Source organism: Phalangium opilio, unplaced genomic scaffold, assembly GCF_054372755.1.
Source record: "Phalangium opilio isolate 3A_F unplaced genomic scaffold, DU_Popi_V2 ptg000024l_1, whole genome shotgun sequence".
NCBI classification, from domain to species: domain Eukaryota; kingdom Metazoa; phylum Arthropoda; class Arachnida; order Opiliones; family Phalangiidae; genus Phalangium; species Phalangium opilio.
In genome coordinates, this window is record NW_028324155.1 from 6,337,991 (window position 1) to 6,355,632 (window position 17,642).

Here is a 17,642-nt window from a genome sequence, read left to right on the forward strand (position 1 = left end):
TTTTCTATCCTAACTCATTGTTGGGAAAATTTATATAACAGCAAGTTTCTTAAACACTTTGTTGATTTGAAATTAAATTATTACTTCGTATTAATCACAATTCTTCAAACAAACACCGCGTTTATTACCCAACATCTTGGACACCCTTACGTCATATTTTATATTTCCTTGGGAAGTTGTTGGAAGGGTTTAATGATTCACACGCTCTCCTTTTGACAGTATTAATACGCGTATAAAAATAATTTAGAATGGCATTCATCTCCTCCGCGTGTCTCGGTGTCCATCCGAGCTAAAGTAATTGACGTTACACACTATAGCCATCCATCTTTTCACTGACTCATCGTAAACACTGACACACACTCCTCTTTATATACTCCATGTCGCTGGACGATAGGGGCCCTACTAAATGCCGATGCGAAAAGTTCCTTATCCGTTGTTCGAAAAACATCCATCCCCCTTTCAAAGTAGAGATCCTCCCACTTTCATTTTGCCCTTCTAAAAAAATTCTTAATCTCTCCAGTGTCACTCAATCCTATCAACGTTAATACTAGGCAAACATCCCATCACGGTCAGACTTTCTCTTGAATCCATCCAGGAGTTAGGGCCTAATTCAGTTAAAACTATGCCCCGCTAACGCGTTAAGCTTACTGTCTTAAGTCCGTTTTAAGAAAATTGACCCTTTTAATTTAATTTTAAGTAAATACTTGTAGGAATTCGATGCGGGTATGGGTTTTCTTAAAAGGTTTCTAGGCAGTGTTTACGTTCAGCCCTTATTTTGCTCTTATACCCCTAGCTAAATATCACGAGACGTTCATACATATTTGGGGAATGGATACAGGTTCAAGGTTATTTTAAGCTTAAAATTGTCCAACGGACCTAATTCTAGAAGTTTGCTGGCAATTGTACCAACTCTCGTTTAATATCTTTTCAAGAGGAAAAGATGAAACCATGGATTTTTATAAACAATACAGGGGGTTTCACTGTGCCCTGATCGCAAAAAATACTATATACTTTACTAATAATCCATGATGAAATGATGGTGTTTTTGTCGCTAAGCCTAATTTAGATATTTTAGGCCTTTGCTTCATAGTTTTCTGTAAACGATACGATGAAATTAAAGTACTAATTCTGAGAAACTGAAATGAAATACGCCCCAGTAACCCCATCAACAAAGAGAAAGGGGGTGGTATATGTATAGGAAAAGACATCGACCGATATTATTGACCAAAATATATCATATAGCTTTTACGATGTATACTTGAGGCAGGAATTTCCAATGAAAACGCGAAGCTATACTGACAAATTTAATTATTGAACGACAGGAAAGTGATGCATTGATTTTACGTCGACAGAAATATCGGGTGAAAACGGGGAGTCAAAAGACTTTTTTCTTCCTATTTATTTTTAAACCCTTTGAGTAAAAGTATAGTTGCGTTGGTAAATAACTTTAGGCTGTTTCTATGGATGGATGACTTTTATTCGTATTAGAAAAGTTATAAATAAAATAACCAAAAGGGGGGATGGAATTATTAGTCAACTTGTCTCTAGAACTGCGCGGGTTTGAGTTTCAGACAGTAACTAAATCGCTTTCGTAAAGCGTTAGGACTTTGGAGAGACAACCTTCGTTACTGCACTTGACGCCAACTCAAGTTACTAGCCTACATCGTCTCTCTCTTTACAAAACTGTGTTTCTATATGGGGTTGAAGTTTTCACCCTTTCTAGGAAGGAATTAAATATAAGTGCGCGGACTTTTAGATTTAATTGGTTTAGAAGCATATCGTGCGTCTAAAAAATTTTATTTAATAATTAATACGGGCCTTTTGAGTTTCAATTGAGTTATTCCTTTTTGGATTTTAAAAGTTTCACGTCCCTTCGATTTAAAATTAAAAATAACCCTGGAGTTATATTAATTTAATCAAAGCAAAATTCTGCTTTCATTTGTACACTAATTAGAGAACAAAGTAACAAATTCTTTTTATTATATTTATTAATCATTATCGTTGGAAATAATTAAATGAGCAACTTGTTGGTAGCGTTAAAGAATGGTTTTACTGAAAGACTAGGTGTACTGTTTCATAAATAAAAGCTCTGCAAATACCGTTAGTGATAATGAAAGATTCAACTTTCCCGGTATAGAGCTCCATTATTTTTATCCCTACAATTTTTTTTATCTTTCTCTCTGCGTGTTGAATGATAGCTTGGCGAAATCGCGAATCTCAGTCGGTGATGTCGCGACGAAGCCTTTTTCGTTGTATTTGGAAAATAACAAGACTCCAAAACCTTCCACGCAACCGTGACTGCTTCTACCTCGGGTCCATTTTTCCCAATATTTCTAAGCCTTGCCAACAACGCGACACTGTCGTCGAAACGGGGACGTTATCCGATAACCAGTACCTTTCAGTCGATAACTTGTAACTTTGGTAATTTTTCACATGCCTCCAATGAAACTCGGGAATAGTAATTTCCACACTAGCTCTGTGCGGGGTCGGATAGTTTATCTAGTATTTTCGGATTTTTAAGTTTGGAGGATGTGGTTGCTTTTGAGCAATGTCCGACTCCTTTGAATTGACTGTCTTTTCTTGCCTCAATTAATAATGTCTTAAAATATTTAAGTTGAACTTTTTCGCATTCTAAAAGTGTCAAAAATTAAGTTATTGATTATATCAAAAATTAATTGGATTAAACTAGAAAGGTTCTCCAAAAAAAAATTTAAATGCACAGGCTTAATTAAAATCTATATAAAAATTATAAAAACTTTTTTCGGTTTACAACGTTGAACTTTACAATAATTTTCTTGAAAGTATGGTGTTAAAATTAATAATTATTGGTCTAACACGATCAGGGAAAATTACTGAAAATATTCGGGGATTTACGCGGAAATGTCAAGTAATTAATTTTTATGACATCCCCTGTAAGTTCGCTTATCCTCTTAACTCTGGTGCTCAGCGAGAAAAACATTTCTACAGGCGTTCTATGGGAAACTAATGTTAAGGTTTCAGCCTGTAAGGCATCTTTTTACTAAACATCTGTCTGTCAAAAACACGGAAATAAAATTAGACATTTTTTTGAAAAGAAAGATTTTTATTGAGTCCTCGTTTGATGCCAGGCAGAAAAACAGCGTTGTTGTTCCCATTGTTTATTTTTAGTTCTTGCTCAATCACTCTCCGGTTTTTTTTTGTTTTTTTACTTATTTTTAGGAAAAACATAATATAAAAACAACTTTGTTTATTTAATTTTTTTTTGTCGAGGGGAAATATATTTATATATATATATATTTTCACTTAAATGTAACACACATCAGTTTGTTCGAAGTTTATTGGAAAATTAATAACAGCAGCGGTTTTTGCTTGGTTTTTAAATTTTTTCAAATTAGCTATTTTTAATTTATGTAATAATCACTTAATTGACCACTTAACTTACTTATACAATTTTGTATAGATTCGTATGGGTTTTAATGTTTAGTTTTGCGAAGTTTAACGTAAAATACACAATTTTTGGTTTTTTGCGTATATAGATAATTTTTTTATTTAACAATTTGCTTGTAGAGATGAAAGCTATGTTGTTGTTTTTTGGTTTTAATTTCTTTAAAAATGCATTCCCTTTTTCATTATCAAACATTTATATTTATATAATTTTGAATCTAAATCCTTCGTTTTTTTAATATTAAACTTAATTTTGTTGTTTTTTAGTTAAAATTCCATTCATTTTTAGGGTGTTTTAATTAATTTTTGCCGCACAAATGTTTTATAGTACATTTTTGGTATCGTTTGTTATTCGCTTCGTATAATTATTATTGAAATTACCATTTGATTCATTTATTAATTTAGTTATTTTTATCCTCACAAATTTTAAATTAATTTTAATGGAATGTTAATTAACGTTCGGTGGAGGGAAATTAGTTCATTATTTTCTTGGAGTGGTAAATTTTCATCAAGTTTTATTTTTATTTATTTTTCTTCTCGATTTTTAAAGCGCAAAAAGTTTTTTATTATTTTTTTTTTTTGGTTTTGTTGATGTTTATAGGCGTTTGTTTGTTTGGTAAATTTTAGAGTTTGGTGTTGTTTATTTACTCGCGGTTGCCCCTACCCCTTTGCATACGGGGAGAGGCAGACGCGGGTCAGAGGTCAGGCCTTTTAACTGGCGGTGAAGGCGGGATTGGCGAATCGGAGCTCACGTTATTTCTACTTCGATGCACGAAGCGCCCTGAGGAGAATCCTGGCGGGAAAGAAACCGTTAATCAAAGCAATTAAGGATATCATTAACTTAATTCTATTTAGTTATTTTAATTTTAAACGAAGTTTAATTTGGGAATTTTAACCCCTTTAACCTTGAAGAAAAAATGCTATTAACGCACATGGTTTAAAAACCATTTTTCCATGAAGAACATTTTTTATTTTTAGCACGCGCAAAATTTTACTATTTTGCTCGTGCTAAATTAAATAAATTACGTTTAAAATTAAAATTAAAATTAAATAAAAACATCACATAAATTCCAAATAATAATAAAAGCACAAAGCATTCTCGACAAACAACACCAATATATAATATATTTTTTTTTAACTTTATGGATTGACTAAGAGACGTGTGGGTGGGAACTATATTTTTTTTTATCGTGGTTTTTCATATTTTTTGCTTTTCGACTCGTTCCATTAAAAGCTGGCTGTAGAATTTTATTATTAAACTATTGTATGGGGGTGTTTAACTGAAGAGAGTTCAAGGAATCTTAAGAATTTGGGAAGTAAATATAATCGCGAAGAAAAAACATTAATTTCAGAATTCAAAAAAAAAAAAGTCATGAAATTTTTTAGGCTTAGAATTAAAAGGGGTATGGTGTAGATGATTTATGTATATATTTATATATATGTAGGCGTAGATGGCTATCGCATGCCGACGCGATGGTTGATTGATCACTTAACTGTTCTTGTAGCCGTCTCCATCGAGGATGGGCTATGAGAAGAGCCCGAGGCTACGGTAGTAGTCACGTGACTAGAGGTGGTAGCGGCGGGCCCGTAGAGGGGTACCCTGCTGTAGGCTCCGCTGGTTGTGGCGGGTATTTGAGGATTGTGGTGGGTATCTGAGGCCGGAGACGATGCCGTTCTCCTCACGGGCTCCCTGCCCCCGCCTCCGCCGCCGTGTATACTGCAAACTCCACCCCCCGACAGGCCCGGAAGCGCCGGGTACCCTCGGAAAGAGGCGCCGCCAGTTCCGCCTCCGGATGAAGGTCCAGGTCGGGACGGGGCCCTTAAAGAGCCGCCTTGACTACGGAACGATGAGGACCCGTGGCTTCGCAGGGAGCCCTGAGATCGCACGGACGTCGAGCTAGGACGTCGCGAGCCTAGTACAGAAATTTGTCAGGAGGGACAAACTTACATCCGCTAATCGGATATCCAAAAAATAAAAGGCCAAAAAACATAAAACAACTAAGGGGTGATCGTAATCTGTTAATTAATCAAAAATTAAGTGTTAAAATAACCAAAAAATAAAATCTCCGCCGACAGCGTTGCCTAATTGCCAATGAAACTAATTTAGAAACCGCATTATTGCAGCCGAAAGGCGAAAGCCATGCATTTATTTTTTAAATTAATTTGTGTGAAAAATTTAATAGTGTAAATGAAAAAAGCCAACCTCCCGCTCCCGCCACGAAAAACCTTAAAAGTGAAATATGGGAAAGGAAATTGTTAATACAAATCAAGGAACAAAAAACAACTTGGAAAAATTCAAACTAGCCGATTTTACAAAACGAAATTGAAGCGTGGGGATGAGCAACGGGTCGGACAGTTATTTGCAAGGAAATTCACAAATAAAATTTGGGACACTTAATTGTAAATCCAGTCACCGTTTTTGGATATTTAGCCAAAAGGTTACGTTTTTGACGGTACTTTTAATTCGGTTAATATTAAGATTAAATATTTTTATTTATAATTCTGAAATGTCCGACCCCTAGATAACAACAAAAAAAAATTAAAAAAATAAATAGCATTGTGCTTTAATTAAAATAGTAAATCTAAACGAAATTAGCTTAAGCACAATAATTAAAATCCTTCAGTGATTTATGGGGAAAACCAAATTAAAAAATGTTTTTAAACTTTATAGCTCTGTTTTTTATAATTCTCAACTCTAATGCTAATTAAGCCATAAAAGATAGATGAGCAACTATCGAGAATATATTAAATCTATAAAATACGTTAATTTCTCATTGGAAATAATTAAATTGAGCGTGTTTTTAAGGGAACGATCGTTTTGAATACACAAAGCAGTCCAATTATAAGTTGTAGGCAAGCTTCGAAAAAATGCCACGACAAAAACCATACGAAGCTAAGCGTCATTTTCACCAATATCAGGATGGTTATTGGAAAAGGATAAACGGGACACACTAATAGAGAAGAAAGAGAAAACACGTCACATTTATGTGGGGAGAAAAATCGTAGAAAAACACTACAATTTTATGTTTTCTAATTTTTCTTTAACGGATAATGTGATAGAATGGAAACAGGGTATAGATAGATAGAAAGATCAACGAATATCACCAACATTTTCCACCAATCACAAAACAACACCAATATTAACAACATCAACAACAACAACACTATATAGCCACCCCATTGGGTGTCCACCACTGGTTTTTTTCTTCGTAGCCGGGTCTGTCCGCAACCTTTTATGTTTAAATTTAATTGTTTTATATTACTTTAAATTTGTAATTTAATAGTTAGTTAATATTATAAAGATGTTCATAGGAAAACTCCAAAATTTATATATTTATAGAAAAATCCAGAAATCTGGACTTAAATTTCTTTTTTTTTTGTTTTCATTAGATTTTATAAAATATTTAAATAGTTTCGTCGACGCGTTCGTTAAGTTCAGAAAGTGGATTGTTAATGTTGCTTAAAAGCTTAATTGTTTATTTAATATCTGTTTTATTCTTTGGGGACTTAATAACGCATTTACGCTTAAAGGCTTAAATTTAATTAAAAGGTGGGGCTTTTCGTTAAGAATATTTAATTTCCTACAAAATCTAATTAAACCTCTTCGCGTATTAACGAATAAACGCTCTGGCAAATTAATTTATTATTTAAATCGCGTTTTATAAAATTTACTCGGAGTCCTTTGGAAAACGTTTCTCTTTTATAAGTTCACTAAACTTAATTTTTAAATAAATAAGTAAATAAATATTTTTATTCTTAAATTGAATTTTTTTCATTTTTCTAGTAAAATCTCTCCTAATTAAATGAGGTCTTTGAACATTTTCACAACGTCGATAGCAACACTTCAATCCACTTTCTGATATAATAATTAATAGTTAAATAGTTAAGAAAAAATTTAAGTAGAGTATAGAAATATATGTAAAGAGAAAACACCAAAGTGTTAGGAGTGGGAGGCTTAGCGATATAGTCTCAAAAAAAAATTGTCAAATTTAGTTTTTCCGATGGTTGGTTTGACCGCGAAGATTTATTTCTTAATTTTGGGGTCAATTTCTTTCTTTGGGGGTGGGGTTGGGGGGTCATTTGTAACTGTGTTTATATTTTGTGTCCTATCATATATAGTTGACTACCATACCCGACAACGAAGGGGGGGCCAAGGTGGTCGCGCTACAGGAATGCCTTCTGGTTTTAAAATGATCTTGATTACTTCCGCTAGAACGCGAAGCTCGTCTCGAGCTGCTGGCAGAATTTGGGCCTGCCGCTCCCGCGCTTTCCAAGCCTGAAACCACGACGGACGGCCCCGAAGCGTTGCCTATACGATCTCTGGGTCGATTGAACCTTGCCCTTTAAGGAAGTACGTAAGAGAGGAGAGAAAGAGAGAGGAGAGAGAGAGAGAGATAGGTTTCCAGTTTATATTTTAACCACTGAGATCTTCGCGAGAGTTGAGGAAGTGGAGGATATTGGGAAAGGAAGTAAAAATCTACTAATTTCATCATCTGGGGGATAAATTTAGGAACGTTATTCTATACGTGTTTGGACCTAAACTAATTTTAAATTTTAATTTATTTCTGAAATGCTAATTTAATTGTCTAATTAGTTTTGATTTGACCTAAATATCTTCATTTTATTTTAATTTTAAACAACTTATATATTGATTTATTAAATTGGAATTGATTAAAGTAACTAATAGGGGTTATGGACCTTAATTTGGGTCTTTCCCACTACCCTAGATATTTATAAGGATAGCTAGATACGTAGTGAGGTTTTCTTTCAGTAATAACCCCCATTAGGGAAATCCAGGAAAAATGGAAAACGCCCAAGTTACGAAGTCGATATTTCAGCCTAATACGGTACGGAGAATATTTGAGGTTTGGATGGTATAAGGGTGTTTTTTTGTGCTTTTGTTTGTCGCAAACAAGTATACCTGCTGAAAAGCCTAAGTACGAGGCAAAATAATGCGGTAAATATCATGAGTCCAGCTATAACGCTGATCATTGTAGTCATGTCGGAATTATCCAGAAATCCCGTATTGTTCCCTAGATACGAGAAACGTAAGAAAAATAATCGAGAGAGAGAAAGAAAAAAACCAAATGAATACGCAAATATTATACAAAAAATTATTTTGGGAAATTTTGAAAATTTTAAATTTAACAAAGCCAAGCTGCTATAACTATGTTTTCTATGTACTTATTAAAGGGCATGAACTCACGAGACCCGTAGAGAAATTGACCAATACATTCAGTTTCATAGATAAATAATTACATAGATAAATTCTCTAATAATTAATGATTAACAGTAATCAATTAACCTTCATTTACTTCTCAGACATAAAGCTTCTTATTGGTTAATTTAAGATGATTACCGCGCGCGCCTGTTCAATTATGAGAATTTATCTACGAAAATATTAGATATTGAGCAGGATTTGGCGGGAATGGAAAATAAATGGCGCCAATTTTGGAATGCACGTGGTGTTGGGTTTAATCCGTTCAGATATCTACGGGTTCTCGTTGAGAGTTTCTTAAGGATATTTAGATACTGAATTGATAATCACTAGATTTTCTTATTGGTGTATTAAGTTTATTTGAACCTTGTATGCAAACCGCTTCGGAGTTTTCGTTCCCTGGTTTGATGATATAGTTGGTTGTGCAACGGCATTTGTTGTCGTCACCGCACACCGTATGCTCGTCGTAATACGTGCATGATTCGTTAAATTCGCATGCCTCGTTTAATCTGGACGCTGCGTCGTCACGTCATGACCAAGGGTTAAGGGTTAATATAGAAAAGAAAGAAAGAAAAAATGCTTATATATTACTTTTAAATGTCATAGAACTATTCTGACACAAAATCGCTCATAGAACCAACCCACTGTACTTCGAGCCCACCATCCTTTTTTAGAGATACAGATTTCAACATGAAAAATCCATATGAAAATTGGATTCTATATATATAGGATTAGTACTAAAAATATTTTATTTTTAGACTGCTGAACCCACTCAGCACTTTTACGTTAACACTCGTATCAGCCAGGGAAAAAATATTTGGGTAGGACGGTGAAATAGTTGGGAAAAAACCCTTAGCTAAGCCTTGGGTTTTTATACTGGACGAACAGAACCATGGACTTTGTATTTTGGAGAGGACTAAAGCAAAACCAGTAATGTTTTTCTTTTGTGGACTTAGCCCAAGAAGGCAGCTATCTCATTTACTTTAAACAATGCACTAATGACCTTGATATACTAGACCATAAGCTCCTCTTGCACTTTCCATGGTTAGTTTGTTATCTTTTGCATCCTCACAACCCAAACGTTTTTCAATCCCCTACACTTCGAAGTTCCATGACAGAAGCGAACCTCACCCGAATCACCCGTCTTTTTCAATTTGGAAAATGGCTCCCACTTGGTAAACAGAACCCTATACACTAAAACAAGTCGTGCCTATGGACGTATCAAGCTTACGGTATGATTCCACGTAATAGGGAATTGAATTGGGAGTGGGTTGAAGCATGGGTATAAAAAATAGAAGGTTTAGGGTTAGACGTCTTCCTTCAGAAATTGCCTGATGACGTGGCGAAACATTAGTGACCAGATAACTACGCCTACATTTCGACCAAGACTGAATATATCTTTCTATATATAAGGGTGGTGCATGGGAGTTATCGAACTGTCATAACCTTACATTACAAACAAAGGCTTAACTCATCTGTCTCTTGAGCTTAACTGTAGTCATGTAACAATGGTAATATGTTGGATAAATGCATTTATTACTATATGCTCTATATATAAAAACAAATATAAAATTGCTGAATTGAGGAGGCACTTATAAAACAATTTCCGAACGTTTTCTCTTCTGTACTCTAATTATTAATCGATAGATAGAATAAATAGGATCTAACCCGCCTTAGGGTAATATTATAGCTCGAGTTCGCGGGGAAACTGAATTACATTTGCCAACCAGGTCACCATTACGAAATATGAAGTAGACAATAATCTCCAACAAATAAATATTTAATTTCTAACTCATTCCCAGTACCCAGAATGCCCCAAACGTCAATCTTGTCAAATGTTATCGTTGTAAAGAATTAGAAAATATATATATAACCAGAAGTGAGATGAGACTAGAAGTGAAGGGCTCTAGCATTGGTAATAGATCCTGGCACTAGTGAACAAATTTGAGGATTTTATGCCGCTTCAATCGCGCCTACACTACAGAGAAAAAAATTGGTCGAGTTCCAAAAAAATTTCTTACCCCCTTCCCCTCAACCTAAAGCGGCGAAACACGGACGCGGGTGCTTGAATCTAGTTCGGCCGTCTACCACCACGAGCGGCGTCTCACGTTTTGGAGGGGAAATTCAGAAACCGCCGTTGGTGTGTTATCAAGAATATTCACTTTCGCCGAGTGAAGAATTTGGTTAGCTCAGTACTTCTAGTCTCATCTCACTTCTGATATAACGTAATATTAAAGTGAAGCTCTGATTGGTCGACTTTTTGAAGCTAGAGAAGAGGGAGATACTAGACTTAGCGTTGTAAATATCATATTGGACACTAACTTTTATTGTAGATCTATTTTTAAATCTTTGATTTATAACCGCGGATGTATCTCTAGTATTCTCTACCAACCCAAATACAGTTTTCAACACTCGCAACTATAAATTTATTATACAGTACAGTTGAAAATCGTTGGTTAGGTATATTTTATAAACCATAAAAAAATTGGCTTGGCTTTTTTTTTATGTTTGTTTTTCCCTTGAGAAAATGTTATCTCAATCTCAAACTGTATCTAAAGTAAATAAATATGAAGTTAATAAGGGTTTACATGACCCTGTAGTTCCCCTCTGTCAGGGTTATAGTATATAGTTTAACTTCTAATTAATTTACTTTTAGTTTCTGTTCTAAACCATTTTTGGTTTTTCCCCAAAAAATAAGTTATATATCTTTAATATCTTATTTGAGAAAGCGAATCCTTTTGAAAAAAAAACTAAAAAACGTACCAAGCCAGCTTTATTTTTATTTTTATTTATTATATATAAAAAAATATATTTTCAATTCTAAAATATCGTTTCTATATAGTTAAATAAAACTATTTCCTATATCAATTTATTAAATTGAATATCTGCTAGGGCTTGGGTTGGTATATCTCAAATGAAATTATGATATATTCGGCGAATCTCAAATTTGAAATATATTTTTTATGAATAAGAGAAAAATTAAAAAAAGGGGTTTTAAAGTTAAGTTTTAATAGTGTTTTGAGGTTTACCAGAAGTGAGATGTGACTAGAAGTACTGAGCTAACCAAATTCTTCACTCGGCGAAAGTGAATATTCTTGATAACACACCAGCGGTTGGCCCTCTAGTGGCGGTTTCAGAATTTTCCCTCCAAAACGTGAGACGCTCGCGGTGGTAGACGGCCGAACTAGATTCAAGCACCCGCGTCGGTGTTTCGCCGCTTTAGGTTGAGGGGAAGGGGGTAAGAAATTTTTTTGGAACTCGACCATTTTTTTTCTCTCTAGCGTAGGCGCGATTGAAGCGGCGTAAAATCCTCAAATTTGTTCACTAATGCCGGGATCTATTACCAATGCTAGAGCCCTTCACTTCTAGTCTCATCTCACTTCTGGGTTTACTTAGGTTATAAAAATTAAATACTGTTTATCGCGTGTATTTTAACTAATTAACATATTAATAGCTATTGATATATTATTCAAATGTAAAAGTTTTTGCAGAGATGAAAGAGGTTATTTGATCTTACCTCTAGCGCACTTTCGGTTTTGTATTTTGACAGGATAATCTTGTTTGCATTCGCATTGCCTCGTAGTCGTGTTGCAGTAGACATGGACTAGAATATTGTTGCATTTATCTTCGCAAGGCTCGCCCAAATAAAATCCCACTCCTGCGAAATTATTCACAAAAATACACGAATCAGAAACTCTATTTAATCACAATTAATTATTTAGTATAACACTCGTTAACTAATTAAGGTTACGAACAATAGTGATCGTGAATTAATTCAATTTTCTCACGAACAAAGAACGTTCTCAAGTACGTATTATACAGGGTGTTGGTACAAGTGGGTTTTATGGTCGATTTTGAGTCAAAAATGTAGTTTCTGTGACACCCTAAACAAGTTAGGAACATTAGAGTACTTTACGGATGACCCCCTAAATTTAACTAAGAAATTGGAAGACAGTGATTTCTAATTTAATTAAGGGGTTGTGCATGAAATACTCTAATTGTAACTCGAAACGGTGTCCCTTAATTTGGCCAAAATGTCACAGAACCTATACATTTTCGACTGTAAAATTTATTTCCCATATAATCCTACCAAACGCCCTGTACATCTTTGTAGTTCATTAGTTTTGAGATAATTGAATTCGTTCATGATGCAAGGAATGACTTCAATGGAAAAGGGAATAGATAGAGTTAAAATTGGAATAATGTAAAAGTTTTAATTCATTATATATAGATAGTGAAGAACTTTTAGAAAAGTTAAGAAAAGATTTAAACTTTGGTTTGATCAGTGGGCGGTGGGGGGTGGGGGTTCGGTATTTTTGTATTATTCTTACCTCTTCCGTAGGCTCTACCCATGCTTTCATTTTCTGTAAGGAGCGAGAAAAAATACAAAGAAAATGTTTTTCAGACTCAAATGAGCGACAAATTTGATTTAGAATAAAAAGGAAAAGAAAATGGCTATGGTAAGGTGCTGGTCTTATATATATCTTATCCTTTTTCGTCTGACCGATTTTACCCCGGTGTGTTAGACTTAGCGAAAAGAAAAATAGTAACTTATTCCTACTAACGAAGTATTGTGTGCAATGTGTGTTATAGTAGATATCCTAGAATCTATATTGGGAAATATGAGATGAGAGAAAGTAGGGGTCGACAAAACGAATATCTTAAAGAGAGGGTGAAAGATGGCAAAGGCTTAACAAGAATTAGGCTTAACCGTAGCAGAACGTATTCGTAATCACGAGACTTTACGTCCGGCTCTTCTTATTAGAGCACGTGAAACTGATTTCAAAATTCAAAAGAGCTCATGCACGTGGCAATTGACAAAGCGCGCCAAATTTTAGAGTTCAAGGTGCATGCACGGGTTGTTCCGCTGCAGTGTTAATGATTTCAACATCCCTTTAAGAAGGCAAGTCCCCTTCCCTTCCCCCTGGGGCTGGCAATCTATCCACTTTCTTAGTGATGTCGCTGCGAGACTTTTTTCCCCCTGGTCTTAGGACTTGTTGTAATATGAAGTAGTGGCACACAATGTTATTTTCCCATTGGTTCTAATATACAGTAAAAGGCAACTAACTGCCAATACTAAATGTAGAGAGCTCGCGCTTGTTGTCATTTTCTCAAGTGTCTTATACACCTGTTCCAATCTGTGATTGAAATCGAAACTAGATTCGCTGCTTCTATTATTACTTCAACGTTCTTCTAAATGAATTAATGCCATTGTAACCTGAATATCAGACTTAAGTTTACCCCTTATATTTCAGAGATTGGTAATAGTGGGTATAGGGTTAATTAGAACTCAATATTCATTTAATAATTCAATAAATTCTTTGAAATACTATATAATATAAACCACCCAACCTTTGAACCGGTAGATTTTAACAAAGAAAAGTCCCTGTTCTCTATGGAGAGAATTACCACTTTCAAGAGTTGAAATTCTATTCTACGTATAGAAACATCCCCTTCATTTTTACTGTTCAAACAAATGACGTAGGTACGCGAAGGCTAATTTAGTTGCGTAACAATTGGCCCCCTACGGAGTTTCAGTCTTAGTTTCAATAATGCATGCAAATTACGTATTCGTCCAATTTCAATATTTCAAAATCAAACCTTATACTTTCAGTTTTATAATAGGGTATATTATATTTAAAGGGCATCCATAATCTACATTATTTTAATAGCCTAGTTCTATTTTTAGAAAGAGGTAAAGTTTAAAAACAATATTGATGAACTCTGACCTTTATATTATAACCGGAAATAATTAATTCAGATGATCCCGACCCTGATCCTCTTATAGGTTTAGGAATAGATAGTTTAATATATATATTGATGTATTCCGTACAAAAATATACAGCTTAACCTAACCATTACCAGAAAGTTCATACAGATTAGGCTTAACGTTTTGTAAATGGGCCATCTTCGAAGTTATCTGGACAGTATATTACCCTAACTTTTATCCTTTCGATCTTATGGCGGGTAGAGAGAGAGAGAGGTCATTTAAGCCTAATTAGTTCCCTCATTAACTTCGTAATCATCTTTGGAAAGGGACCTATTGTATAAGTAGTCTTTAGAATGTTCAGTCTTATCTTTAAACAATATATATATAAAATTATATTCAAGGTTTATTAACCATTAGGAAAATTAGTTCCGAACGTTTATTAAATTAGTTTCAATCTTAATTTACTTTTGCAGTTAAGTACTCGGTCGGTATTGATATACTTAAGACTCCCGACAAATCTTTTCGAGTTCCTTAAACTCTTGGAAGAAAAATCGAAGCTATTTCGGGATCGATATTTGTTTCTAGGTACTGGGGTTTTTTAGACCCCGTTAGGCTTAGTATGATGAAAAACGTCTGGAAGTGACTTTCGGGTAGAAATAAAAAACATAAAGATTTTATTTTTTTATTTTTTTGAGGATATTTTCTCACCTGATACAGGTGCCCCGTTTTTTCCGTTAGTAATTTGAGATTGGGTGGTTTATAGATGAGATGATATAGTAGGAATTTAAGGTTGAAGGATTGTTCTGATTGGCTGGTGCGATGGAGGTTTAAATTGAACTCATGCATGCAGGGATTGGATGTATTTCTTATTTATTTTTAAGGAAAAGGTTTTGAAGTAATCGTAGACCAAAAATTCATTCATAATATTTCAAAATTGGAAGGAATTTCCAGGGAATTTAAAAAATGGTTTGCCATGTTCAGGAAAATCATGGAATTGAGGAATTAATTGCTTAAAATATGTTAAATTTAATTTTAAGATAAAAAATCGTTAAAAATTCATTTGTGTAGCTGGAATTATTTCAAAGTCATTCAGGGTCATGAAATTAAAGCCAATAACTTCATGGCTGGTAAAGCCGGAGAAATTAAGGACTTGGATAATCCGCTTACAATCACTTAAAGATAAGAAGAACCCTTGACCCTTCATATAATAAAGCCCAACCATCTCTATACGTATCCCTCTTCTACATTACCCATGAGTCCCTTAGAAGAAGTTTAATCTCCACTTTCAGCTTATCTTAATAGCTTCTTTTGTTGAGTTCTTCTAATTTTAGATTTAGTCGCGACTAAACACATCGTATTTTATTATTCTCTTAGATATAAAACTCATCCTCAAAAACCCTTAGTCTATAGTAGCTGGCGCTCTTTTCTATATGGAGATGAGATGACCGGCTCCCAAAAATGGAGGCGACGTTAAGGAATGAGAAAACTGAGAATTTTTGGAAGATAAGGATGCTTTTTTTACCACCCCCCTTAATAAACATTAAATGCGGCAACACCCCCCCCTGTTACCCCCCCCCCCCAAGGAATTATCTTCAAGTGTAAATGTTATTTTGACGCGAAGTTCAGTTCAGTTCAGGCAACTTTATGATATTTTCGTTGCATGAACTCCCTTAGCTGATCTGCTGGTTTTAAAATGTATAAATAATTTGAAATATGTATTGTTAACACAGGCCAATATACGTTGCTATAACTCTAGCACCAGCCAGTCTCGCGACGCCATTTTCGCGCGCGTGCATGCTATCGAAAAGGCGGGAAAAAGGGGATTGTGTGATGCTCTCCCGCATGGCTCTCTCGTGCATCCGTTGAGGCGCAGCGCGCGAGCCTCTGGAATCGATCGTGTAATGCCGGGAAGCCCAAGCCAGTCTCTGTAATATATTGTATAGGTCCAATCTCATCCGCCCGCCTTTAAGCTTTTCAGCCTTTTCTTATATAGTTCTTATAAAACGCTGGGACAATTCTTTTTTATTTTTCTTTACACGACGATATATTCCTACGTCTTTAAATTTTTTGGGTCGTATAGTTACTTTTCTTCAATCTGTAGTAGGTTTTATTCCATAGTTATGTCATTTTAGATTATAGTTTTCTACTAAACGAATCCCTGTAAGTGTTTTGTACCGTAACTCACGTACCTTGTATTCAATTAGAAATCTAAAGCGTCGCCGTGCGGTTTTTGTAAAGGAAATGGCTTAGGAAAAATGTGTTTTTCTTTTTCGTTTGTAGAGACGTGTTGGGAATGAAGTATTATCTTGAATGAAGACTTTCTTACGGTTTATTGTGTTCGGATTAATTAAATTCGTTTTATTTAAATGATAGTTTAGGCTAATATGAATCAATTAAAAATTTACTGATTTGATATTAAATCCCCCGTATGCTTAACGTAGAGTATAATCGTATCTGTTATATTAAAATAAATTAAATTAATTAAAATTGATAGGCCATTCATTTAACTGCCCTCCATCGTGCAATCACGATTAAAAAAATCTTATATTTTTAAAATAAGGTTTTATTTGAAAAATTCATGAAAATTGGTGTTTTTATTAATATCAAAAATTCACTCTAAATCCCTTCCAAGCTTGCAAAAAAAGCCAATTTAACAACAGACTTCAATTAATATAGTGCAGGATTATAATTATACTTAAATTTAATAAGGAAATAATTGGAATGCATAGGGAAGAGCCTTGTTCGGAAGGGGGAGTAAAGTTTTTTAAGCTTAAAATTTTAGTTAAATAGAAAAATCGCCAGGAATAAATGGAAAAGGAAAGCCGTCACTTTTGGATCAGGTTTTTAGCCAACGAACGAGGCAAGGGGAGAAAAAAGATGCAACAGGAGCTTTTATAGTTTCCCGAGAGCTCAAGGGGGTAGAACGTAAAAGTATTGTATATGTATATATATTATACAACATCGAGATAAAAAAAATATATAAACACGACCCGTTTTTTCACGGTTGGTTGAAATCATGGATGGCTCACCTGTCATTTTGCGATCAAGTGGGTTTCCCGTTGTCGAACGTTGCATGTTTGTTAGATTCAGATTTTCAGTAATTGTTTTAAGAAATTTTTAAGGCTTATTTAGTTCAAAAAAGTGCTTGGTGCGTTCTCTTCAACTTTTGAATTCATAGTTAATTTTGTGAGAGGGTGCGAAATTTTAACGAATGCTTAGATCTGTTACACGGTGGTGGTGGTGCTTCAATCCTTTCGGGTATTTTTCGAAGGTATTATTATCTTCGCGCGT

The 17,642-nt window shown here is 34.6% G+C and overlaps 2 protein-coding genes across 2 annotated transcripts in view; one reads left to right on the forward strand and one right to left on the reverse strand.

Moving 5' to 3' along the window:
• LOC149692471 (uncharacterized) overlaps nucleotides 1–17,642 on the forward strand; it is a 78,587-nt gene that overhangs the window by 4,206 nt on the left and 56,739 nt on the right. The gene's annotated exons all lie outside the window — the stretch shown is intronic.
• LOC149692473 (uncharacterized) overlaps nucleotides 3,255–17,642 on the reverse strand; it is a 47,615-nt gene continuing 33,227 nt past the window's right edge. Inside the window, exons 2-8 of the mRNA XM_089868236.1 lie at nucleotides 12,973–13,005; nucleotides 12,159–12,299; nucleotides 8,972–9,157; nucleotides 8,345–8,456; nucleotides 7,556–7,764; nucleotides 4,918–5,336; nucleotides 3,255–4,216 (exon numbers count right to left, since the gene is read on the reverse strand). Of these exons, the coding sequence (XP_089724362.1) occupies nucleotides 4,172–4,216; nucleotides 4,918–5,336; nucleotides 7,556–7,764; nucleotides 8,345–8,456; nucleotides 8,972–9,157; nucleotides 12,159–12,299; nucleotides 12,973–12,994 (1,134 nt within the window). The 5' untranslated portion in view covers nucleotides 12,995–13,005 and the 3' untranslated portion in view covers nucleotides 3,255–4,171. The remainder of the gene's footprint in view (nucleotides 4,217–4,917; nucleotides 5,337–7,555; nucleotides 7,765–8,344; nucleotides 8,457–8,971; nucleotides 9,158–12,158; nucleotides 12,300–12,972; nucleotides 13,006–17,642) is intronic.